This window comes from Rana temporaria, chromosome 1 (assembly GCF_905171775.1).
Source record: "Rana temporaria chromosome 1, aRanTem1.1, whole genome shotgun sequence".
Classification (NCBI taxonomy): domain Eukaryota; kingdom Metazoa; phylum Chordata; class Amphibia; order Anura; family Ranidae; genus Rana; species Rana temporaria.
Window position 1 is genome coordinate 34,917,748 of NC_053489.1, and position 26,733 is coordinate 34,944,480.

The 26,733-nt window shown below is 49.1% G+C and overlaps 1 protein-coding gene across 1 annotated transcript in view; it reads right to left on the minus strand.

Moving 5' to 3' along the window:
• The window catches only part of EPG5 (ectopic P-granules autophagy protein 5 homolog), a 186,254-nt gene that overhangs the window by 93,434 nt on the left and 66,087 nt on the right, over positions 1–26,733 (minus strand). The window contains 7 exon segments of the mRNA XM_040336244.1: positions 795–918; positions 6,526–6,753; positions 8,435–8,601; positions 22,561–22,680; positions 22,907–23,017; positions 24,353–24,550; positions 25,742–25,886. Coding sequence (XP_040192178.1) covers positions 795–918; positions 6,526–6,753; positions 8,435–8,601; positions 22,561–22,680; positions 22,907–23,017; positions 24,353–24,550; positions 25,742–25,886 — 1,093 coding nt within the window.

Sequence of the window (26,733 nt, forward strand, 5' to 3'; positions counted from 1 at the left end):
ACCCGTCCAGGCACAGGGCCACTTAGAAACGAAGGGCCCAATCTTTACCCTTCATGGTGGATTCCAGTCACACGGGACCTTCAAGGACTGGGTACCCTTTCATGTTTAGGGTCCACTCCCTTGGACCTGTATAGCACCCTGCATGAAATGCTGTAGCACTGTAGTGTCCAGGATTTCCACTCCGCAGGGTCCAGCGCCCGGAGGTCACATTACAGGCAAAACCTTGCAGGATTAATAATCTTTTTTGAGAGACTCGGGTATCATTTTTTAAAGCATAAAAGCCTGTGTCAAATGGATCCAATTGGCTAATCCCTTGATTCATTGGAACCGTTTGTGGGAATATAGACCTGGAGCTCAGAGAGCTCAAACAAACCGTGCAATCCACCTTGAAGACACTGGTAAAAAACTGATGTGCTTCCCGTATGTATAGGAGGGGTTATATAAGAAGGGGCACTTCCTGTCTAAAGATCTTTGATCTACCAGTGTCGTTCACCTGATGATAAAGTATAACCCAGCAGGTAATGAATATTAGCTTGACTCTGTGTCCCGTGATGTATGAAAAATAAAAAGGCTCTCCCACCGCCATCACTATTCCTTACCAATTATATCAGAAAAGATACTCGCTAGCGCCCCCATACAGCAGGAGGAACAGACGGTCTCCTTTCCTTCCCAATGACTGATAAGAACAGATACTACACTTGATCTTAGCCAAAAGCCTGAGATTCCACAGTCATATGAATTATATCACAAGCTGACAGTCTGTATGGTGGTCTTTCGGTCATTTTTCTTCTCACCTGCTCGCCGCGCATGATCTTGGCCAATCGGTGCGGGTCGTAATGTTTGGTCAAGGATGGTATGTAGACATCTCCTTTCTGAAACTTGTCATCCTCCAGCCACACAATAAAAACATTAAACAACCTGTCGACGAAGAATAGATTGTCTGGGCTTTAAAGCTGAAGTATAATATAAACATATAATACCTTGGCCTTGATAAATCCCCACTTAACCACCCACCGATCGACATGCAATTAAAACATTCCAATCATCGGTAGTGGAGTGTTGTAACATGATAAAAAAAATGATATAGAGCCCACAGCTCTCATATGCGCTCCATAATGCTCCAGTCTGGATTCCTATCCATTAGCTAGATTCAGGATGGCGAGCGCATGCTTGCGGCGGCGTAGCATATGGAATTTACACTACGCAGCCGTAAGTTAGCGAGGCAAGTACATGATTCACAAAGTACTTGCCTGCTAAGTTATGGCGGCGTAGCGTAAATGCGGCGGGCGTAAGAGCGCCTAATTCAAAATAGGCTGAGGGGGCGTGTTTTATGCCAATTTGGGTTGACCTGACGTGATTGACGTTTTTTGGAACGGCGCATGCGCCGTCCGTGTACATATCCCAGTGTGCATTGTGGCTAAGTATGCCGCACAGTCCTATTGATTTTGATGTGGACGTAAATGACTTAAAACCCTATTCACGGACGACTTGCGCAAACGACGTAAAACTTTCACATTTCGACGCGGGAACGGCGGCCATACTTAACATTACTATTCCAGCTATTTGATGGAATAACTTTAGGCCTGATAATGCGTTACGTAAACAGCGTATCTGTACTGCGTTGGCCGGGCGTACGTTCGTGAATAGGCGTATCTAGTGATTTACATATTCTACGCCGACCGCAATAGAAGCGCCACCTAGCGGTCAGCCTAAAAATTACACTTTAGGATACGAGGGTGTAAGACACTTACGTCGCTCGTATCTGAGCCTAATTTAAGCGTATCTGGTTACCAGAATACGCTTAAATTAGCGCCAACGCTAATTCTGACTTAGACTGGCGTATCTACTGATACGCCAGCCTAAGTCTCTCTGAATCTAGCTACATGTCTTCAAAAAGTGCAGCACCATATTCTGTACATTGATAGGGAGGAAACAAATTCCCTGTATTAAACTGGAAGCTCTACAGCAGGGGTCTCAAACTCAAATTACCTGAGGGCCACAAGACAAGTTTTCATATGCCATGGGGGGCCGCATGCAAACTTTCAAACTTCAAAAACAACAGTACTGGAGTCAGCGAACACATTATTAACCCCCAGCACTGGTGTCAGCGAGCGCATTATTACCACCAGCACTGGTGTAAGTCAGGGTTTGACAAATTTGCTTGGAATCTAGGAGCCAGCTAAAAAAGTTAGGAGCCAGAAAACGCACCCCGTCCCGACGAGCTTGCGCGCAGAAGCGAACACATACGTGAGCAGCGCCCGCATATGTAAACGGTGTTCAAACCACACATGTGAGGTATCGCCGCGATTGGTAGAGTGAGAGCAATAATTCTAGCTCCTCTGTAACTTAAAACATGCAACCTGTAGATTTTTTTAAACGTCGCCTATGAAGATTTTAAAGGGTAAAAAAGTTTGTCGGCATTCCACAAGCGGACACAATTTTGAAGCGTGACATGTTGGGTATGAATTTACTCGGCGTAACATTATCTTTCATAATATTAAAAAAAATGGGGATAACTTTACTGTTGTCTTATTTTTTAATTAAAAAAAGTGTAATTTTTCCCAAAAAAGTGCGCTTGTAAGACCGCTGCGCAAATACGGCGTAACAGAAAGTATTGCAACGATCGCTATTTTATTCTCTAGGGTGTTAGGGTAAAAAATATATATAATGTTTGGGGGTTCTAATTAGAGGGAAGAATATGGCAGTGAAAATAGTGTAAAATGACATTAGAATTGCTGTTTAACTTGTAATGCTTAACTTGTAATACCAACGGCCACCACCAGATGGCGCCAGCTCTCATCTGGTGGTAATAACTTGTAATACCAACGGCTCACCACCAGATGGCACCAGCTCAAAAAAAAAAAAAAAAACATTTTTTTTTTTTTTCTTTTGTGCTCCCCTTACTTCCACCCTACCTGAGGGCCATTTATAACTGGTCCGCGGGCCGCAAATGGCCCGCGGGCCGGTACTTTGAGACCACTGCTCTACAGGAATCAAAGGACTTGGGTGGGCTGGCAGTACCTAACCCATATTACGATTACCTGGCAGCTCAATTGCAGCACATCACAGGCTGGCGTAACCTTGAGTCCTCTGACCCTTTCAGAAAACATTATCATAAGAGCGCCTTCACACTGAAAGTCGGTGGTAAATCGCCGCTATTTTTAGCAGCGCTTTACCGTAGTTTTTTCAGCGCTTTTCAGCTGCTAGCGGGATGCTTTGAACCCCCCGCTAGCGGTCGAAAAAGAGTTAAAATCGCCTGTAAAGAGCAGCTACAGCTTCACTTTGCCGGCGGTTCAGCCGGCATCGATTTCAATGGGCAGGGGCGCTTTAGGAGCGGTGTATGTTACTGCCCGATTAATCGATTATGAAAATAATAATCGATTAGTTGTTTCAGCCCTAATTGTCGTAAAATTGGATCGTGTGTACGAAGGCTTTCAGGGTTCTGTTTATTGCTAGAAATCTCATAGCGGGAAAATGGCTTCATTATCTGCATTATCCCCCGTGCATGGATTAACACTATAAAACAAGGCTTTCCTAACCTACAAACACTCACTGGTAATTGATTTTTCCTACATAGGACCCATACCCCATAGTGATTGACAACCTTATTCATTCACTTTTTTTTTTCCTTTACCAGTACTCATATGTGTGCCCCATGTGCGCCCACCTCACCCTTTGGCATTGTGCTGTGGTTGCTTTCGCCTTATCTGACTGATGTCCCACGTCTCTCTGTCCTTGGCTCTCCTCAATCATTGGTCTGTCCTTGGACTAAGGGGGAGTTATCCCCGCTTCAACTCCGGGGGAGACATCTCATTCCAGGACCATCATCCCACTCCATATTTTGGAACGCAAGGGCTATTCCACTTTGGGCCCAACATATAGGTAATATACCATACAACCAAACTCGCTTATGCTGCTACCATGATTCAATCACGCAGCTTGCACCTACTCACCTGTATGTTTATCCTTCCCCCCCCCCTTTTTTCTCTCTAGCTAATTGCTATGCACCCCACTCCTGATGACTGGCTTTAAACGCCAAGAAACGTGTCGAGTCTATGCTCAGGGATGCCAAGATTAAGCTTGCCCAATTTTGTGTTTTTTCATCATTTTGTTTTCATCTACCAATTTTATTGGATAATCATGTCTACTGTATCTATATGTCAATTTATTGTGATTGCTTTTAATGGTCATGTCCTGGATTTTGAATATTTATTATATCAATGTTATTATGACTACATGTATTATGCCTGATCTCTGTTTTATTTATTATGATACATATTACATTATCAAGTTTACATTTGACTCCTTCAATTTATTTTTTGGATTGATCACTAAGGGCCATATTCTCATATATTTCCCGCGGGCGGCGCGTAAGCCATTTACACTCCGCCGCCCCAACCTACAGGAGCAAGTGCTGTATTCCCCAAACACTTGCTCCGTAGTTTGGGGCGGCGGAGTGTAAATGGCCCGACGTAGCCACGCGTATATCCAAGGGGGCGGCTTCTATTTAAATTAAGCGCGCCCCCGATTCTAACGAACTGCGAATGCGCTGGGCTTAAAATAGCCCAGTGCGCATGCTCCAGTTCTCAGCGTAAAACGTCAATGACGCCGACGTGTGCGTCATTGACGTAAAGTCGTATTCAAGAACGACTTAGGGAAACGACGTGGCCGACGGAAAAACACGCCTCGGACCCGACGCCATACTTAACATGGCCTACGTGGGACTTGCGTAAACTTACCCCTCATATAGCAGGGGTAAGTTTACGCTTACGCAAACGACGTTAGCGACGGTTACGCGACGCGAATTAGTTCGGGAATCGGCGTATCAGGCTAATTTGCATAAACAAATGAGACCTGAACGTAAACGCCATCTAGCGGCGGGCGGAGTATTTACATTTAAAGGAACACTAAAGGTTCGTTTTTTATTAGATCAATTGATTGCTGTAAGCTAGAGCATTTAAATATCACTTACCTCGTTTTTCCTTTTGACCTCCAAAATACAATAATCCAGGTTTGAAAATGCCATTTCCTGTCTCTCCTCTTCTTGCTTTCCACCAGCATCTGAGCCGTTTTGCATGGTGGAAAGCAGAATGTGCTCACCCCCTCCCTATGACTACAGCCCTGCGTGAAAATGCTCTCTTATCCCTCACAGGCATGGAGGCTAAGCCTAATGGGAACTGTAGTTCCCATTAGGCCGTGATGTAGCAAGAATGAATGCGCACCGCAAACCAGGAAGTCAGTGAGAATAATGATTCAGGAGTGACGGAGGGGAATAAAACAGCTCGATTTCAGCAGGTATCAAACTAGTTCTAATGCAAAACATTATTTTTTACTTGATCAGCTACTGTCAGACTTTAATTTAAGAGGAAAATATTTTTGTCTTTACAACCCCTTTAAGATCCGACAGTGTAAGTGACTTACAGATGGCGGATCTTAAGTGTATCTATGCGAAAATGATTCTAAGAATCAGTCGCATAGATACACGGGCCAAAAAAGAGAGATACTCCATCGTATCCTTACTCAGAATATGGCCCTAAGCAATTTCTTTTGACCACAGAGATTTCCCTTGATGGGACTGTGATAGATCATTTACTGTTGATATCCTTAACAATTTTACAAACCCGTCCATGCCCCATTTAAAGTCCCACGACCCAATTTTTCTTATTCTATATGACTACAGGGATGGGGGCACAGTCAAGGTGGTTTTGGTTTCCAAACAGATCACTTCCTTTCTTCTACAAACATAGGGGCAGTCCAACAAAATTCAAACATATTTGGGGTGCCAGGCTAGACGTCCCCGGGGCTAGCTCTATTACAATTCGTTCACAATAGAATTTTTGGTGGTAAGACCTCCTCTGTTTATTTGTGGTACTGTTCACCGAGATTGGATTGCATGTAACATGGGTAAGTAAATATTGGCATTCTCTTTCTAATTCCACTAAATGCACTGCATATAGCATAGTGGCAATTTGACTTGCAGAGGTCAATTGTTATGTTATTTTTATTTTATCTGTGTTCTTATTTGTCTGTTTCAGGTACATGTTTGTCTATTGTGGATTGCACGCCATTTCCAGGGGTGAGAGCCTCCCTTGGCCTGCTCTCTGGGCCTCTGTTTTGAGGAACAGAGATAAGGGAAGAGATAGGTGGAGGACACACTATCTGCTGTAAAATATACTCAGGGTGGCTTGTCAAGCTCATCTTAGGCCCCTTTCACATGGGGTGGATTGGTTTGACGGACTCCGCTAGCTCAGTGGGGAATTGCTCTGTTGATCCCAGCTGAGCAGGCGGATGACAGGTCCGTCTTTGCTCACTGTGCAGAGATGGACCTGTGCAGAGATGGACCTGTCAGAGCCCCACTCTCCTCTATAGGGAGATCAGATGAAAAACAGACCGCCTGTCCACCAACACCGGATATACATAGTTGCATGCTGAACCAACCTAACTATGTAAAAGTATACCATGGCTGGAATTCATCTTTTTTTTAATATGGAATTTCACGAAATTTACAATTGCTGGACTCCTTACTTGACCAGCTCCTTGTGCAGATCTGGAGACGTCATACACTCCGGTGAGCTTCCCCCTGAGTCTGAGAAGACCGGAGATCCATCCATGGGGCCGAGGGCTCGGATGGCTTTGCTTGCCAAGTGGTGAAAATCAGCAACTTCTATCAGGCGGCGCTTCATCTGTTTAAGGAGGTGATGGTGGGCCGGGCTGCTGAAGAACCTCTTCCCGATACATCCTTCAACCGGTAACCTGTGCATAGAAAACATCCGAGCTACAAATTCATAATAACACAACAGCACATCCATGTGCTATTTAATACCCTGTTTCTCCGAAAATAAGCCCTACCCAGAAAATAAGACCTAGCGTGAGTTTCTGGGATGGCTGCAATATAAGCCCTACCTCAAAAATAAGCCCTAGTTAAAGTCCTTGTAAAAACATATAATCCGTTCTGTAAAAAGATTATATAATGTGCAGTGTGTCTCCCTTTTGTAACGTTATTGTGGAAAATACCTTATTTACAGCACTGCTGGGCGCTCACGTGACCCGCCGGAGCTCTTCTCCTCTCCTCCCGGCTGATGTCAGCTGTTTTTTTTTTCCAATAAAACTTTATTAAGCCCCTACCCACTGCAGTACTCAGAGTGGGGCTGACGTCATTGGGGATCTTGGCCCCTCCCTCTGCACTATTTGGAGTAGGAAAGAATAGCTCCAGCGGGTCACGTGAGCGGCAAGCAACACTGTAAATAATTTATTTTCCACAATAATGTTACACAAGGAGACACACTGCACATGATATTATCTTTTTACAGAACGGATTACATAATTTTATGAGGTCTTTAAACAAAGGTTTATTTTTGGGATTACAGAATTTCACAATGCTGACTCCAGAGCTGACAGGGGGAGAAACTTTTTTGTACATACCATAAATAAATAAGACACCCCCTGAAAATAAGCCCTAGTGTGTTTTTTATAGCCAGAATTAATATAAGACCCGGTCTTATTTTCGGGGAAACACGGTAGTAACCTTCCCCCATGTTAGCAGGCTGCTAAATGAAAGGGTAAATGAAAAGTAAAGCTGGGTATCTGCATATTCCATGCTGTGATATGAGTGTGATGTGACCCCAGATATGCAATTTCCAACAACTTCAATAATGCACCCTGAGGCAACCCAAACCAACCAGCAACCCAACCAGCTGAGGAATCAACAGGCAGTTTGTCGGCCTCCTGTTGGCTTAGACCTATAGATCTTCTCCAATTAGCCAGGCTCATGCGACACCGAGGGACACAGGGGGGCAGCGACACCGAGGGACACAGGGGGGCAGCGACACCGAGGGACACAGGGGGGCAGCGACACCGAGGGACACAGGGGGGCAGCGACACAGGGGGACAGCGACACAGGGGGACACAGGGGGGCAGCGACACAGGGGGACACAGGGGGGCAGCGACACAGGGGGCACTCAGGAACGATCGGTGCAGTGGTGGAGGAAGTTATAATCACGGATCTCCCTGTGTGGCTTTCAATAAAGCTGCTGAAAGCCACGAAAGACAGGGGAGGAGAAGCGGCTATCAGCTGCTTTATTGAAAGCCACAAAGGGTGATCATTGATTATAACTTCCCCCACCACTGCACTCATCATCCCTGAGTGTCCAGGTATAGGACTAGGCATTGGGAGCATTTGCAGGAGTACAAGTACTCCTGCAAATGCTCGGTATCGGTGCCAATACCGATAATAAAAAAATTCATCATTCAAAACATCATTCATACCATTGATACCATACTAAACAAAAAAACAAGCTTCAACAACAGCAACCAAGGATAACAGTCCATGGTTTCTGGATTACCTTTTGGTCTTTTCACCAGATGACACACAGTAAAATTAAAATATATATATATATATATAAAAAACGCACACACGTCTCCAGCTCCATCTTACCCATACTGTGGTCCTGGCCGGCTCAGGTAGAGAAGGAAAAACTTTTGCCAAAAAAATGGTAAGAGGGGGTGATCTGCTGGGGTAGCCATGGCCTGGTGAGCCCAGCGATAAATCAGCAACCTTTGTAAAGAAGGCACAATGGGCAACTTCAGCTGCTGCTGGGCTTTCTGCAAACACAATAGAGAGAGACGCCATTATACAAACTTTAAGAGAAAGCATTACAGAAGATATGAATCTAAGGAGCATCAATGCCATGATGTATGTACACACGTGAGGTACACAAGTAGCTTAAAAAACAGGTGGCAGAAAGAAGCTTGCCTCTAGGGATGCAAGATGGGTAATGAAGGATACCCTACATTAAGATTTTAAAGTTTATGTAAACCCATAATGTATTTTCAGTATGTTTCACATCATGTCTCACTGCATACAATTTTTTATTTTAGAATCTGTTGCATAGCTTTATACCTAGAGATCCTGCCAGTAACAGCGCTTCCTGTTGAAGGCTGACAATACTAAGCCATTGCAGCAATTTTGTCAGCCTGCCATAAGTGCTCCTTCAGTTGGCCACTGGGCTGCCAATCACGTTTGAAGCCGAATGGCTACTGAAGGATCCCTTATTACTGGCTGGCAACACTGCGGCTAATTGCCAGTCAGTGGCTTAAAACGATCAGCCTACAACAGGAAGTGCTGTTATGGGCAGGATCTCCACCAGGGGTGTTGAAATTTAAAAAACGACTTGTCCAAGGGACTAAATCTTGTCCCTCGTGATAATCTACTTGTCCTGATTAAAAAAAAAAAACTGTATTTAGATAAAAATTAGACAACTGTCTAATTCAGTTATAATACTACTGAATGAGACAGTTTCATCACTAGGGATTTTCAATGGATGTGTGTCCCTTTAACCACTTCAGCACCGGACGGTTGTACCGCCTTCCTGACTAAGCCATATTTTGCGATACGGCACTGCGTTACTTTAACTGACATTTGCACTTGTCAGTGCGATGCTGTACCCAAAAAAAAAGCGATATCCTTTTTTCCCCCCCTTTCTTTTGGTTGTATTTGATCACCTCTGCAGGTTTTATTTTTTGCGCTATAAACAAGAAAAGACCCACAATTAAAAATAAATAAATAAATAAAATAAGTTTTACTTTCTGCTATAATACACATCCAATAAATAAATAAAAAACAATCTAATTTCTTCATCAATTAAGGCCAGTATGTATTCTGCCCCATGTTTATAAAATATGGGATATTTTTATTACATTTTTTTACTAGTAATGGCGGCGACCAGCAATTTTTAGCGGGACTGTGACATTGCAGCGGACACAAGGGACACTTTTGACACTTTTTGGGGACCAGTGGCACCAAAACAGTGATCAGTAGACATGTGCAATTTGTTTTGTTCCAAATTCGTTATTTCGTAAAAATTTTGTGGGACGCGTCTGTGTAGATTATTGATTTTGTTCTGAAGGCACCACAGATTAATTTTGTTGAGTCAGTATCTCCAATACGATTGGTTCTAGATTGCGTGCACGGAAGTCCACTTCTCGAAAAATTTACCATCGTACGTGGAAAGCATACATCTCTATGTGTGAGGAGATGAAGTGGCACCCCCGTACTTACGTGGTGTCCCGGATCCTGCTGTTATTATTATACATTATTTATCATGTCTAGTATTCTTTTTTTATTTTCATTGTTTGCGCATTATTCTTTCACCTACCTTGAGCAGTGTAAAGCCTCCTACACACGATCAGATTATCCAACGTGGAATTGTTTGATGACAGGCAAATTGTTGTCAGATTTTCCGCCAACAAATGCTGGATAGCATGCTTTAAAATATTCTGCCAACAAATGTGTGTTGTCACAAGTCCGTTGGCCAAAACTCCAAAGTACAAACACGCATGCTCAGAAGCAATGCCCACCATAACGCAACATTTGCAGAAGTTGTCCAAAGGGTGGTGCTAAAGAGCTGAAAAAAAAAGGATTTTTGTACTCACCGTAAAATCCATTTCTCTGAGTTCATAGACGGACACAGCCTCCTTTGACCTTAGGGTTATGCTTCTTCCTACCAGGAGATTTAGGCAGAATTCTACAGCACTTAAGGTGTTAAAAACTTTCCTTCATGCCGCTCCTCCCAGGGGGCGTGGCTCCCCCAGGCATAACCCACACCCTGCTCCAGCAGCTTCAGTTCGTAACAAGCAGTACAAACCAAGGAGGGGTGGGTGCTGTGTCCGTCTATGAACTCAGAGAAATGGATTTTATGGTGAGTACAAAAATCCTTTTTTCTCTTTCGTTCATAGACGGACACAGCATCCTTTGACCTTAGGGACGTCCCCAAGCAGTGTCAAAAAACGAGGGGTGGGAAAAAACCACACAGCAAACAACAGGTTACACCCCAAACAAAACCGGAGTTACTCAACGGAGGAACTCCAACCTTAAACTGCCGCCTGCAACACCCTGCGGCCGAATGAGGCATCAGAAGATGCACTCACGTCCACCTTATAAAACTTTGAAAAAGTGTGGACCGACGACCAGGTCGCAGCCTTACACACCTGTAACACAGAGGCTTGGTGTCGGAAAGCCCAGGAGGCTCCGATCGCCCTGGTCGAATGCGCCGTGACCCGAAAGGGAGGCGCCCGCCCCTTCAGGGCGTAGGCATGAAGCACAACCTGTCGGATCCACCTGGAAATGGTGGCCGACGAGACTGCCAGGCCCTTACTGGGACCGGACACAGACACGAACAGCGAGTCCGACTTCCGGAACGGAGCTGTCGCCGACAAGTAAACTCGAAGGGCCCGAACCACATCTAGAGAATGTAAAACGGCTTCCTTCGGGTTCTTCGGCTGAGGACATAATGATGGAACAACAATGTCCTCGTTAATGTGAAAGGCCGAAACGACCTTCGGAAGAAAAGAAGGTCGCGGGCGCAGCACCGCCTTATCCTGATGGATGACCAAGTAGGGGGCCTTGCAAGACAGGGCCGCCAGTTCAGACACTCGTCTGATAGAGGTAATAGCTACCAGAAAGACCACCTTCTGCGACAAAGTCAGCAAGGGGATCTCCCGAATGTCCTCAAAGGGGGCACGCTGAAGCGCCGAGAGGACCAAGTTCAAGTCCCAAGAAGGCAGCGGAGGGCCCACCGGGGGGGCCACATGCCGGACCCCCTGCACAAACGTGCGAACCAAGGAGTGCGCTGCCACAGGACGCTGAAAATAAACAGCCAGAGCAGAAATCTGACTCTTGATCGTGCTCAAGGCAAGAGCCTGGTCCACTCCCCGCTGTAGGAACAGCAGGATCCGGGACACCACGTAAGTACGGGGGTGCCACTTCATCTCCTCACACATAGAGATGTATGCTTTCCACGTACAATGGTAAATTTTTCGAGAAGTGGACTTCCGTGCACGCATCATGGTAGAGATCACCGGGCCCGACAGGCCCCAGTCCTTCAGTACCTGGTTCTCAACAGCCACGCCGTTAAAGCCAGTGACCGTAAAGCAGGATGGAAGATCGGGCCCTGAGACAGGAGATCTTCCCTCAGAGGCAGGCGCCAGGGGGCGTCTGCCACCAGACGTACCAGGTTCGCGTACCAAGAGCGACGCGGCCAATCTGGGGCGATCAGGATCGTAGGAATCCCTTCGGCCTCCACCCTGCGCAGCAGGCGGGGTAGGAGCCTTAGAGGAGGGAAGGCGTAAATCAGGTGATATTGACCCCAGGGAGCCACCAACGCGTCTGACGCGTCTGCCCACTGGTCCCTTGACCTGGCCACAAACCGTGGCACCTTCCGATTGAGATGGGACGCCAGAAGGTCTACGTCTGGAGTGCCCCATTTTTGGCACAGGATCTGAAACACCTCCGGGTGGAGAGACCACTCCCCTTGATCCAGAGTCGTGCGACTTAGGAAGTCGGCTTGCCAATTCAGAACTCCCGGGATGTATACCGCCGACAGGGCCGGAACGGACCTTTCGGCCCACCGAAGTATGTGAGCGACCTCCGTCGCCGCGGCCGAGCTCCTTGTGCCGCCCTGATGATTGACGTACGCCACGGCCGTGGCGTTGTCGGACTGGATCCTGACAGGACGGCCCTGCAGCTCCAGGGACCACCTGACCAGGCACAGCTTGATCGCTCGGAGCTCCAGGATATCGATCGGCAGGCGGGACTCCTCCTGAGTCCAGCGCCCCTGGGCTGACTGGGTGCCCCAGACGCCCCCCCCAGCCGAAGAGGCTGGCGTCCGTCGTGACCACCGTCCAGCGGCACGGAAGAAAAGACTTCCCAGACCGAAGCACCGGAGACGTCAGCCACCATGCCAGGGAAGACTTGGCCAGATGGCTCAACCGAATCTGGTGATCCATAGAAGATGGGACCCTGTCCCATCGTGACAGAATCTCCTTCTGTAGTACCCTGGTGTGGGATTGGGCATACGGAACCGCCTCGAAGGAGGCTACCATCAGACCCAGAACCCGCATGCAGAAGCGAAGAGATGACCACTTCTGGGTCGACAACTGTCTCACTGCAGATTGCAGGGTCCGCAGTTTTTCCGACGGGAGGAACACTTTTGCCTCCCCCGAATCCAAAACCAGCCCCAGGTGTTCCAGCCTCTGGGACGGAACCAACACTGATTTTTTGAGATTCAGCAGCCAGCCGAACTCCTGCAGAGTCCGACATGTGATGGACACGTCCTCCTCTAACTCTGAGCCTGAAGAAGCTCTCAGGAGAAGGTCGTCCAGGTATCCCACGATAGCGATCCCTCGCTGTCTTAACAAGGCCAGGATCGGGGCGAGCACCTTGGTGAACACCCGTGGTGCCGACGCCAGCCCGAACGGGAGGGCCACGAATTGATAGTGGTCCTCTCCGATCGCAAAGCGCAGATACCTTTGGTGGCTTGTGCAAACGGGGACATGCAGGTATGCGTCCATGATGTCCAAGGACGCCATGAAGTCCCCCTGGTGAAGGGCCGCTATGATAGAACGGACCGACTCCATCCTGAATCGCTGCACCTTGACAAAGGAGTTGAGGGCCTTTAGGTCCAGGACAGGGCGAACCCCTCCCTTCTTGGGGACCACGAACAGATTGGAGTAGAACCCCCGAAACCGTTCCAGCGAGGGAACCGGCACAACCACCCCCCTGTCCAGAAGATCCTGGACAGCCCCGGACAGGGCTAGCCGACGATCCGGAGGAAGCTGGAGGTTGGATGGAAAAAAAGAGATTTTTAATACAGCTTACCTGTAAAATCTTTTTCTTGGAGTACATCACGGGACACAGAGCGGCATTCATTACTATATGGGTTATATGGAGTACCTTCAGGTGTAGACACTGGCAATCTCAAACAGGAAATGCCCCTCTCTATATAACCCCCTCCCATAGGAGGAGTACCTCAGTTTTGTAGCAAGCAGTATGCCTCCCAAAATGGTCCTCAAAAAAGAGGGGTGGGAGCTCTGTGTCCCGTGATGTACTCCAAGAAAAAGATTTTACAGGTAAGCTGTATTAAAAATCTCTTTTTCTTTATCGTACATCACGGGACACAGAGCGGCATTCATTACTATATGGGATGTCCCAAAGCAATGCTTACAATGAGGGGAGGGAGAACATCTCCAAGACAAAAGGATTTAATTTAGAGATATACTCAAATCATAATAAATCCAACTTAGTTGAGAAAAATAAAATTTTTAAATTTAACTCGAACAAGAGGAGCCCCCGGAATCCGAGGGTCTCAAACTGCAGCCTGCAGCACTGCCTGCCCGAAGGCAGTATCAGTATTCCTTCTTACGTCCAACTTGTAGAATTTTGTAAACGTGTGGACAGAAGACCAGGTTGCCGCCTTGCAAACTTGAGCCATAGAGATCTGGTGGTGTGCTGCCCAGGAGGCGCCCATGGCTCTAGTAGAATGAGCCTTTAATGATACTGGAGGAGGCAACCCTTTCAAGCCGTAGGCCTGAGTGATTAATTGCTTAATCCACCTAGAAATGGTGGACTTTGCAGCTGCCTGCCCCTTCTTGGGCCCATCCGGTAGAATGAACAGCACATCTGTCTTCCGGATCTTCTTTGTAGCTTTAAGATAGGCCTTCATGGCCCTGACAATATCCAAGGTATGCAGCAACCCTTCCTTTCTGGAAGTAGGTTTAGGGAAGAAGGATGGTAATACCAAATCCTGGTTCAAATGAAAACTGGATATGACCTTCGGAAGGAAGGAAGGATGAGGGCGGAGAACGACCCTGTCCTTATGAAAAACAAGATATGGTTCCTTACAGGATAAGGCTGCCAGCTCCGAAACTCTTCTTGCGGAAACTATGGCAACCAAAAATACTAACTTCCTTGTCAGTAGAACCAAAGGAATATCAGCCAACGGCTCAAACGGTTGTTTCTGTAAACTTGACAGAACAAGATTTAAATCCCACGGACAAAGCGGGGATTTAACTGGAGGTCTAATACGTAAGACCCCTTGAAGGAAGGTCTTAACCAGCGAGTGGGTGGCCAGCGGCCGCTGAAACCACACTGACAGAGCAGAAATCTGTCCTTTGATTGTGCTTAATGCCAATCCTTTATCCACTCCTAGCTGGAGAAAACTTAATACTCCATCGATGGTAAATTTGCGAGAAAGCCATCGCTTGGACTCACACCAGCCTACATAGGCCTTCCAGACCCTGTAATAAATCACCCTAGAGACCGGTTTCCTGGCTCTGATTAGGGTAGAGATTACTTTCTGAGACAGACCTCTACCCCTGAGAATCAGGGATTCAGCTTCCAGGCCGTCAATTTTAGATGCCGTAAGGCAGGGTGGAGGATCGGACCTTGCGATAGCAGGTCTGGCCGTAGAGGAAGAGTCCAAGGGTCTCCCACTACCATCCTTAAGATTAGTGAGTACCATGCCCTTCTGGGCCATGCTGGAGCTACCAGGATGACTGGTATGTGCTCCACCCGGATCCTGCGCAGCAGGCGGGGTAGTAACTGGAGCGGGGGAAACGCATAAAGAAGTTTGAACTGATGCCAAGGGCAAACCAACGCATCGGTTCCGCAGGCCATCGGATCCCTTGAGCGGGACATGAACCTGTCTAGTTTCTTGTTGAGTCTCGATGCCATGATATCCACGTCCGGCACTCCCCATCTTTGGCAGAGTGCTTGAAAGACTAGTGGATGCAGAGACCATTCCCCCGGCCATAGAGTCTGGCGGCTTAAGAAGTCCGCCTGAAAGTTGTCCACTCCTGGAATGAATATTGCCGATATGCAGGGCACATGAGCCTCTGCCCATAGAAGAATCAAGCTCACCTCTCTCTGAGCGGCTTGACTCCTGGTTCCCCCTTGGTGATTTATGTATGCCACGGCCGTGGCATTGTCTGATTGAATTCTCACCGGGAACCCCTGCAATTTTGACGTCCAAGCCCTGAGGGCTAGTCGAGCAGCTCTGAGCTCCAAGATGTTGATGGGCAACTGCTTCTCTGGCTTTGCCCAAGTACCTTGGCGAGTGCAACCATCCAAAATTGCTCCCCAGCCCGTCAGGCTGGCGTCTGTGGTCACTATCTTCCAAGCCACTGGGCTGAAAGACCTCCCCTTCAGTAGATTCTGAGGGTCTAACCACCAACACAGACTTTGTCGGACTCTTGATGAGAGCGGCAACGGGATATCCAAGGCCTGTGGCCTTCTGCTCCATGCTGACAGGATGGCTGCCTGTAGGATGCGAGTGTGGCTCTGGGCGTATGGTACCGCCTCGAATGTGGCCACCATCTTGCCTAGTAACCTCATACATAGGCGAATAGTCGGTTCTTTCTTGCTTAGAACCAGTAGGATTAATTCCTTGATGGCTTTTACCTTCCTTAGAGGTAGGAACACTCCTTGTTGTTCTGTGTCTAATCTCATGCCGAGATATTCCAACTGCTTTGTGGGCTGGAAAGCTGACTTTTCTCGATTTAGGACCCAGCCGAACCTCTCGAGGTATTGGACCGTGAGGGCCACTGCTCGCTCCAAGCCGGGAGACGAGTGATCTATGACTAGGAGGTCGTCCAGGTATGCTAGGATCGTGACCCCTTGGATCCTTAGTTTGGCTAGGATTGGGGCTAGGACCTTCGTGAACACCCGGGGGGCCGTAGCCAACCCGAAGGGAAGCGCCACGAATTGGAAGTGACGCGAAGCCACCATGAAGCGTAGATATCTTTGATGTGGCTGATAAATTGGAACATGAAGGTAGGCATCCTTTATGTCTATGGACGCCATGAAGTCGTCCTTCTGGAGTGTGGCAGCTGCTGACCGCACGGATTCCATCCGAAATGAGCGGATCTTTAGATATGCATTTACCATCTTTAGGTCCAAAATTGGCCTGACATCTCCATTGGATTTTGGGATGATGAATAGGTTGGAGTAGAAACCCAGCCCCTGTTCCAGGACTGGTACCTCTACTATTACTTCCTGGGAAAGTAGATGATCTAATGCCGATCTTAATGCGGCTCCCTTTTCCGGATCGTTTGGAATCCTCGACTTCTGGAAATGAGGAGGAGGAAACCTTAGGAAATCTAATTTGTAGCCTGTGGCCACGGAAGACCGTACCCACTCGTCGGGAATGCTGGCTTCCCAAATCTCTGAAAAGAGTCGCAGCCTTCCCCCCACCTTCGTGGGTGGGGGCGCCCCTTCATAAGGTTGGCTTGGGGGCTGGTTTTGCTGGTTTGCGAAACCACTGCCTTTTGCCTCTAACAGCCTGTCCTTGTGATCTGCTGTTGAAGCCGAAGTTTGCTTTTGCAGGAGGCCGTCGATACTGCTTGGCATTAGAGGGCCCCTGCCCAGGGGAATACTGTCGTTTAAACGCAGGTCCCTGAACCTTCTTCTTAGTTGGCAAGAGATTACTCTTGCCGTTTGAAATGGTCTGAATGTATTTATCTAGGTCTTCTCCGAAGAGTCGTCCTCCATGGAAGGGGAACCCTACCAGGAGCTTCTTGCATGGGGGCTCAGCCTCCCAGCTTTTTAACCATAAGAGTCTTCTCATATGGATAAGGGATAACGATAAACGTGACGCTTGCTGGATAGAATCCTTGATTGCGTCTACCGTAAAACATATGGCCTTAGGGACATCCGAAAATTTTTCTGCCTGCTGGGCCGGAATAAGTTTAAGCATCTGCTTAAATTGATCCGATAATGCTTGAGCGACCCCAATCGCAGCCACAGCTGGCTGTACTACTGCCCCTGCAGTAGTGAAGGAGTTCTTAAGTAGTGCTTCCAAGCGCTTATCAACTGGATCCTTGAACACCTGTATGTTTTCTACAGGGCATGTTAACGATCTGTTAACACATGAGATGGCTGCGTCCACTGCAGGAGTAGCCCATCTTTTGGAAAATTTTTCTTCCATAGGATATAGGACAGAGAACCTTTTAGGTGGTAAGAAGATCTTATCTGGCTTGTTCCAATCTTGGAACAAAATTCCCTCTAATAGAGGATGGATCGGAAACACAGCATTGCTTTGAGGCGCCCTCAGTGAGCCCAAAGCTGAAACCGTCGATACCTGGAGATCTGGTACTGGCAAGTTGAATGCCCTATGGACCAAGTCCGACAATCCTTGAATCCACCAGCTCTCCCTCAGGGAGACTGCCCCAGACTCCTCTGTATCCGGGTCTTCGATCCCTGAACCTACTTGGTCCTTGTCCAAGAGGTCGTCCAATTCCCCTGAGGAAAGGACCTCCTCTTCTGAGGGTCCGCGCTCGGGCGACGGAGATCTATTCCGCTTACTGCCCTCTTTTAAAGAGGTGAGTAATACCTCCTCCGTGACCATCTTAGGGTTGGACTGACCCGCGTCAGCTCCAGCCCCAGATCCCGATGGCCCCAAGGCTCCCTGTAGGGAAAACAGCGGCATACCATGGTACAATACCGAGGTACACCTGCTACCTATTGGTATTTGGAACTATAAAAGTTAATTGTCCAAACACCTGTTTGGGGGATAAAAAAATGCTTCCTCTCCCCTAGATGACTTTTTTTTTTTTTTTTTTTTTTTTCGTTTTTGTTTCAAATCCAGGAAAGAAAAAACATTCTGTCCCCCTGAGTAGTATTGCAAAGAAAAACTATGAGATGGAAAAGAAACAGCCTATTTCTAGGCTTGAAAAAACAGTCCTCTGAAGACTGCAATATCCTTTCTGGCCACTGTGTGTCCTCGGCGCCCCGTGCTGCCGCTCTGGTCTTTCTCCTCAGTTCCAAAGTATTGAATGGAACAAACAAACAAGGAAGGGCCGCCCCTTCCTTTAAGCCACTGACCCGCCCTTCCCCCCCAGCCATCTCAAACAGGAAATGCCCCTCCCGACAGGGGGGGGGAGGGGGGGGATTTTGGGAGGAAGGGACCTCTCTGTTCCAGCAAACTGCAGCCTGCAGCTTGGAACCATGAGGAGGTCAGCGTTTTGCCTGCTTGCAGGCTCTGAGGAGGAAGACTGAATGGAGCATCGCCTGGAGGCCTGCAGGTAAGCAAAGCTCTCTGACACACACATATATTTTTATATAACACAGGCCCCACTCAATGCTTTTCCAACACTACAAGGGAGGTCACATCTTATGGGGAATAATACATAGAGAGCCATCCTATCTTTATGATATGTGACTAGTTTGCCAGATGCAGTGCATAACTTTAGGCATGTCCCCTGTGACCCCCCAGAAAAAAACCTGCTAAGAACCAAGTTCCGCAAGTTTTCCCCTCACTTACCTGCTCCATGCCGCAGGACTTTGCCAAGCAAGAGGCCCAATCTTCCCCCATCTCCGTGGGGATGTCTAGACCTTCAGGCCCTGGGTTCCTATGAAGGATCCACTGTCCTGGGCCCATATAGCACCCTGGCAACAGAAAACTTTAGGTACGCAAAGGTTTCTAAGTTCTGGGCCCAGGGTCCAGCTCTCTAAAAAGAAAAGCATTATGGGCTATACCCCAAGGGTTTGGGGTCCGGTTACTGACCACTTTAGCGCTGAGGCTTTTTTGGACAGAACCGGTAGCTCACCTAATCCCAAGGATGCGGAGGCAAGCTAAACCATGACTAACACCTAAGACACTGGCGTAAAAACTGAGGTACTCCTCCTATGGGAGGGGGTTATATAGAGAGGGGCATTTCCTGTTTGAGATTGCCAGTGTCTACACCTGAAGGTACTCCATATAACCCATATAGTAATGAATGCCGCTCTGTGTCCCGTGATGTACGATAAAGAAAATCTGTTTGGGGGACAAGAGAGGAACTCTATCTTGTACCCCGAGGCGACCACCTCGCAAACCCAACGGTCGGTCAGAAGAGAATTCCACCGATCCGCGAAGTTGTGAAGCCGTCCCCCCACCCGAGACCCGGGCGGGGGCAGACCTTCATGCGGAAGCAGGCTTGTCCGCAGGCTTGTTTGGTTTGTTGAACCAGGGGCGCTTACGCCCGGCAGCAGGTGCTTTTGCACCTTGCGGACCTTTTCCAGCCGCGCTGGGCGCACGAAAAAAAACCGCTTAGGGGTAGTAAAAGTAGGACCTTGCTTGCGGCGAGGTTCCTTACCGTTCCCCGCCTGAGGGAGCAAAGTGCTCTTACCTCCAGTGGCATCCTTAATGATGTCATCCAGGGATGCCCCAAAAAGCCGTCCGCCCTTAAAGGGCAAATCTATCAAGGCCTTTTTTGAGGACTGGTCAGCCGACCAGCACTTCAGCCATATAAGGCGGCGCAGAACCACTGCGTAGACAGAAGCCCTGGAAAGCAAGGGAATCGAATCCATAGCCGCCTCACAGAGAAACTTCTGACCCTGAATCAACTGTTCAGCCAGGTCCCTAGAGGACTCGGAAGCACCTTGGACCTCCAGCTCCTGCAGCAGGAGCTTCGCCCTTTCAGTTAGCGTCTGAGCAACCAGGGCTCCGGCCAGAGCCGGCCTCACCACCGAACCCACTACCGAGAACAGGGCGCGGGCCACGGCCTCCACTCTCCTATCAGCCGGGTCCTTGAAAGCAGGAGCCCCCTCCATAGGCAACGTAGTAGCCTTACTCAGTCTGGACACAGGAGGGTCCACCGACGGAGGAGTGACCCATTTTTTCAAAAAGTCCTCCTCCAGGGGGTAACGGGTAGCAAAGCTTTTAGGAACAGTAAAAGCCTTCTGCGGTGTATCCCATTCCTTATACAACATATTGTCCAGATAAGGAACACAGGGGAATACCTTAGCGGTACGCGGTGGTTTGCGGAATCCAAAAGGGACTGACACCGCTGGTGTCTCCGCCACATCCTCTAAATGAAGAGTCTCACGTACCGCAGTAATAAGAGCTCCAACAAATTCCTTATCAGCAGACTCCGCAGCAGAGTCATCCTCGCTGTCCATGTGGGTTAAGCCCGCATCCTCTGACATGACAGAACCAGAAGCAGCAACAGCGTTATCAGATTCTGCGTCAGAGATATCCCCAGAAACAGCCTCCTGGGGGGGGGCGCTTTTTACCCCCCAACCGAGCACTGGCAGCTTCAAACCTGGTGAGAAAAGACTCCAGGACAGCCGACACCGACTCAACAGATGTGGCAGGGGAAGGGGCGCTAAGGGTTAATTCCGGCATTGTGAGGAATGAGGGGCCTGATTCAGGCTCCATATTGCAGCTGCCGTGTCACCCCCACTGCCAATGGCAGGAAAAAAGTCCCCCACAGGTCACCTCCCGGCCGCTAGAGCACAGTATGGGGCCCCCTGAGACTCACCACCCCCCTGGTACAGCGCGGTCTGTGAAGGACAAGTGTGTGCTGAGGAGAAGCTGCAGCGCTGCGTCTGTCCCCTCAGAGGATTCGCGGTCTTTTTTCTCCGCCGAAACGGCCACTAGAGGCCGAACTAGTGCTGAAAACGGCGCCGGCCACAAGAAAATGGCCGCCGAATAACACAAGCGCGGCTCCGGCAAAATGCCCGCCATGGCGCAGTTTTAAAAAGACAGTGTACCCAAAAAAGACAGTACACTAAAACAGCACACAGCACACACAAAAACGCCCATAATGACCACCACAGTCCCCTGCAGTGACACAGAACAGCCCCAGCCATACCCGGGTGAAAAAAAAAAAAAATGAGCCCCAGAGAAAAAAAAAACCTGCACAGCCGTCACCCAAAGGGGGAAGGAGGGAGAGGAATAAGGGAGAGAGGAAAGCAGGGAAAAAACCCTCAGTCGACCTCCCAAGGGAAAACATTCCAGCCAGACCACTTACCTGAGTAAGGGGCCACTACTTACCTGTCCTGCGACTACCCGGCTGGAGGTATCCCAGACAGAACCAACGTCCGCGAACGGCATGGTTGTCAGCCAGACACACTGTGACAAGGCCATAGAGACCGGTCATATGTGTGCCCTAGAACCGAAGTTCCCCGGCCGCCCCTGGAGCAATGGGGCCTGTCGTGGACATCCCAAAGCGGAGCCGGCACACACTCGAAGGCCGAACCTGGGGGGACTACACGGGTCGAGGACCCAGCCTGTCACCCAGTCGGCTGTTGATAGAAGAATCGCAGGATTCAAAAATAAAAATAAAATAAAAAAACGAGGAAAAAACTCGCAAAATGCAAAAAAATTTGCAAGAAAAAACTCCAGAGTCCAGGACTCCAGAGAGAGCCTGACTCTCCTGACGGTTAGGCAGAAACAAACTGAAGCTGCTGGAGCAGGGTGTGGGTTATGCCTGGGGGAGCCACGCCCCCTGGGAGGAGCGGCATGAAGGAAAGTTTTTAACACCTTAAGTGCTGTAGAATTCTGCCTAAATCTCCTGGTAGGAAGAAGCATAACCCTAAGGTCAAAGGAGGCTGTGTCCGTCTATGAACGAAAGAGAAACACATAGTTTTGCGTTTGTTGGCCAACCATTCTTTGCCGTTTGTATGCAATACAAGTTCACGCCCAACGCCCTTCGGACAAAAGTCCTATGCTTTTTCCGCAGAAAATCCGATCGTGTGTATGAGGCTTTAGACCAGGGATCTTCAAACTATGGCCCTCTAGTTGTTCAGGAACTACAATTCCCATCATGCCTAGTCGTGTCTGTGAATGTCAGAGGTTTACAATGCCTCATGGGATGTGTAGTTCTGCAACAGCTGGAGAGCCGTAGTTTGAGGATCCCTGATTTAGACTCTTTCTAGGCAGAGAATTTGGTTGGAATTTGCATTATACAGCAGCCTGGATTAAAAGGGCCTTAAGTTTGATCTTAAGCTCCTGGAGGCGATACCTTAAGAGCTTGATCTGGTGAGATCGATTTGCTGAGTAACTCATATTCCACAACCCGCCGTAGTTGGGAATCCTCTTCAAACAAAGATTCTGTGTTCAGCACAGTCCATGAGAACCAGATCTGAAAGGACAAATTAGTTTCATGAGAGTATTACAAATGGTCAAAAGAAAGCAGCCGTTCTCAACCTTTTCAACACAGAGGAACCCTTGAAAAGTTTTCAGTACCAGTGAACCCCTGCTAAAAAAAAGAAAAATAGGGCAAGCACTGCGCAGAATAACTTGTCTGAAAACAATGTTTATCAAGAAAAATGGGCCCGATGTTTCCATTAGGAAATTACTCTTAGTACCTGAGAAGGGTTGTAGTTGGAATCAATAAATGAAGGAGTAACATTGCCGGCGACAATCCAGCCAACGAAAGAGGAGAGAATGCCGCGGTCACAGTGATATCCAAGAGCATCCTAAAAAAACAAAAAAACAAAAAGGGAAGACAGAATTGGGAGAAGCAGGTCAGCCTTTCAATTGCCCCAGGTAAAGGAGAGACATCTATACTACACACGATACCCAGTCACAGGGCCGTCTTAATAGCATCATGGGCCCCTGGGCAAAGTAATGCTCTGGGGCCCCTACAATGGAGACAGTGCAGGTAAACAGAAATCACGTAGGTAGGAGGTAGGGGATATCTAGGGTGTAGAGGGGTCAGAGTGCTGGGGGAATATCTGGGGTGTAGAGGGGTCAGAGTGCTGGGGGGAGATCTGGGGTGTAGAGGGGTCAGAGTTCTGGGGGGATATCTGGGGTGTAGAGGGGTCAGAGTGCTGGGGGAATATCTGGGGTGTAGAGGGGTCAGAGTGCTGGGGGGAGATCTGGGGTGTAGAGGGGTCAGAGTGCTGGGGGGATATCTGGGGTGTAGAGGGGTCAGAGTGCTGGGGGGAGATCTGGGGTGTAGAGGGGTCAGAGTTCTGGGGGGATATCTGGGGTGTAGAGGGGTCAGAGTGCTGGGGGGATATCTGGTGTGTAGAGGGGACAGGGTTCTGGGGGGATATCTGGGGTGTAGAGGGGTCAGAGTGCTGGGGAGATATCTGGGGTGTAGAGGGGTCAGAGTTCTGGGGGGATATCTGGTGTGTAGAGGGGACAGGGTTCTGGGGGGATATCTGGGGTGTAGAGGGGTCAGAGTGCTGGGGGGATATCTGGGGTGTAGAGGGGTCAGAGTTCTGGGGGGATATCTGGAGTGTAGAGGGGTCAGAGTGCTGGGGGGATATCTAGGGTGTAGAGGGGTCAGAGTGCTGGGGGGGGGGATATCTGGGGTGTAGAGGGGTCAGAGTTCTGGGGGGGGGGATATCTGGGGTGTAGAGGGGTCAGAGTGCTGGGGGGGATATCTGGGGTGTAGAGGGGTCAGAGTGCTGGGGGGATATCTGGGATGTTGAGGGGCAGCCCGGGCTCAAGGACCAGCTGCTTTGAGAAAAAGGGTGGGGCCCCCCATGCAGCTGGGGCCCCTGGACAGTGCCCAGGTGTGCCCTCTCATTAAGACAGCCCTGCCCAGTCAGATATTTTGTTTCATTGTCAACCATAGAAACATCTAACTGGGTGCAAGTAAAACAGTCTTCTGTTATGGATGGTGCCCACTATGTACTCCCGGGTTACCATAGGTGTGCGCACAGGGTGTGCCCGGGCACACCCTAATCACCTTGTGCAGATTGCCCCTATGGCCCCTTCCCTTTGTGAATGAACACAGTAAGTGATCGCTACCATGTGTTTAAGCTTTGAAGCGCACACCCTAATGCACCTATGCCGGTTACCTTGTGCTGTTGGTAGAGCAGTTTCTGCACACACTCCTCCTCCATGTATCTGAATGCCGCTTTACAGAGCTGGTCCATGAGGTGCAGGCTGCCTTTATCTCTGTGCCACAGCTGCTGACTTATGAGGACCTGAGTCCAGAACTCCAGCACCGCCACCGGGCCCACTTCATTGGGATTAGTGCTTGCAGCAATGTGGGTCTATGGGAAAGAAAAAGAAAAGAAGACATGTCATTTCTCCAGAGATTGTGATACTTCCTCTCTAGAATGTTCCATTGCAGAAGAAGCGCTTGGACATCCCATCTTCTACCTCCTCCCAAAGACCATCACGTAGATTGTTAATATGTTATTATAATGAAAGAGAGAGAAAGCCAGAAGTGATAGCCACCATTTGAGTCTGCTCTAGGACCACTAAACTAAGGATCACATTTGCCCAAAATCCTGTTCTGGGTGGTGATGGCCTAAATCATTTAAACAGGTATGGCCAGCAGCGGTGCGTCCATAGTGGGCGCAGGAGCGCCGCCCCCTCTCTCCCCTGCGCCGTCACTCAAGTATTGTCGCCGGCGCCTCTGCCGCCCACTATTCAAATGGCCGGCCCCCTTGTGAGCGCCGGCCATCTGAATAACATTAGTTTGTTGGTTCTTGGAAGTGCTTATCAGAGCCAGCGGCTCCCATAGGCTTTCCGATTACAGCCTGTTGGCTCTAATCAGCTTCCAAATGGTTAACCAGGGGACGCACAGGGTTGACACCGGCACTCGTCTCAGCCAATCAGGTTCACCGGGTCTGGTTACCGGTAACCAGATTGGCTGAAGCGACATCGAGGGCGGGACTCGGGAGAAGACATCGAGGGAGCGAGGAGGGAGGATGACAGACCCGAGAACGGTAAGTGGGGGGTTTTGAGGGGGCAAAACTGGTGGCAATTGATGGGCACATTGGTGAGAATTGATGGCATGGCACACTGGCGACAATTGATGGCATGGCACAGTGGCGACAATTGATGGCATGGCACAGTGGCGACAATTGATGGCATGGCACAGTGGCGACAATTGATGGCATGGCACAGTGAGGCGACAATTGATGGCATGGGCACAGTGAGGCTTCAATTGATGGGCACAGTGAGGCTTCAATTGATGGGCACAGTGAGGCTGCAATTGATGGGCACAGTGAGGCTGCAATTGATGGGCACAGTGAGGCTGCAATTGATGGGCACAGTGAGGCTGCAATTGATGGGCACAGTGAGGCTGCAATTGCTGGGCACAGTGAGGCTGCAATTGATGTTTTTTTTGTTTTCGTTTGTTTGCGCCCCGCCAAAAATTTTGAGCACCAGCCGCAACTGGGTATGGCCTTCAATCCTCGGAGCAGCCAATCCTCTCCTCCAATTCCTGGACTCACCTGGACCATGTTAGTGAGCAGCTTGACATTCTCCCCGTAGTTGATGGAAGTCAGGTGCTGGGTGACCTTGTGAGTCATCTGCATAGTCATCCCCTGAGGAACCCCGCTGTCCAGCTGCAGGAAGAGCTGTATATAGGACAGGAACCTGAATAGGAGAGGACAAGATGAGAAATCTCAGGAGAGAAGAAGATCTCTATAAACATTAGAACCATCATCATCACATCTATAATACCAATACAGCCAAGACCCCTTTCACACTACCGCGACTTCAAAGCTGCATGATTTTGGCGTGATTTTGACACGACTTGGTGGAATGCCTATGTAACTCGCATCAAAGTTGGACCAAAGTAGTACAGGGACTTACTTTGAAGTTGGTGCGACTTGAAGTCGCACAGATATGAATGGTACTCATTGGATATCATGGGGTACGACTTGTCATGCGACTTTGTAGTCCCAAGTCGCAGGACAAGTCGCAACAAGTCTCAAAGGGGCCTAAATGTTATTCCTTCACAGGGAGAACAGTCCATCGCTATACGGTGTGTAGGTACCCACGTGGGTAGGTATCACATGGGTAGGTACAGAGCATGATGGGACTGTGAGGCCTATATAGGTCCGATGCAATGCGCGCATCCGTCATTTCAGCGAGGAGGACCGGCGTGTCAACATCGGGAGAAGAAGAGAAGTGAAGAACATGACGTCACAGCGCGGAAGAAGAACTCACAGCACGGAAGAAGACGTACAGCACGGAAGAAGGGACCGGACAGCGAGACGAAGAACCGGGGTGCGACGAGTCAACAGCGGAGAGCGGCGAGACCCCCCGGATAGCGGAGAAGACCCGTCGGGATAGCGGAAGAAGAAGAGCCCCGCCGAAGACGCCGGAGGAAACCCGCCGGGGGGGTGGGGGCTTTTTTAAAAGCCACCCCCCCCCGGCGGTGGAAGAGAACCAGACGGCGGCCCCCACCCACCCGAAGACGTCAAAGAAGAAGCCTCCC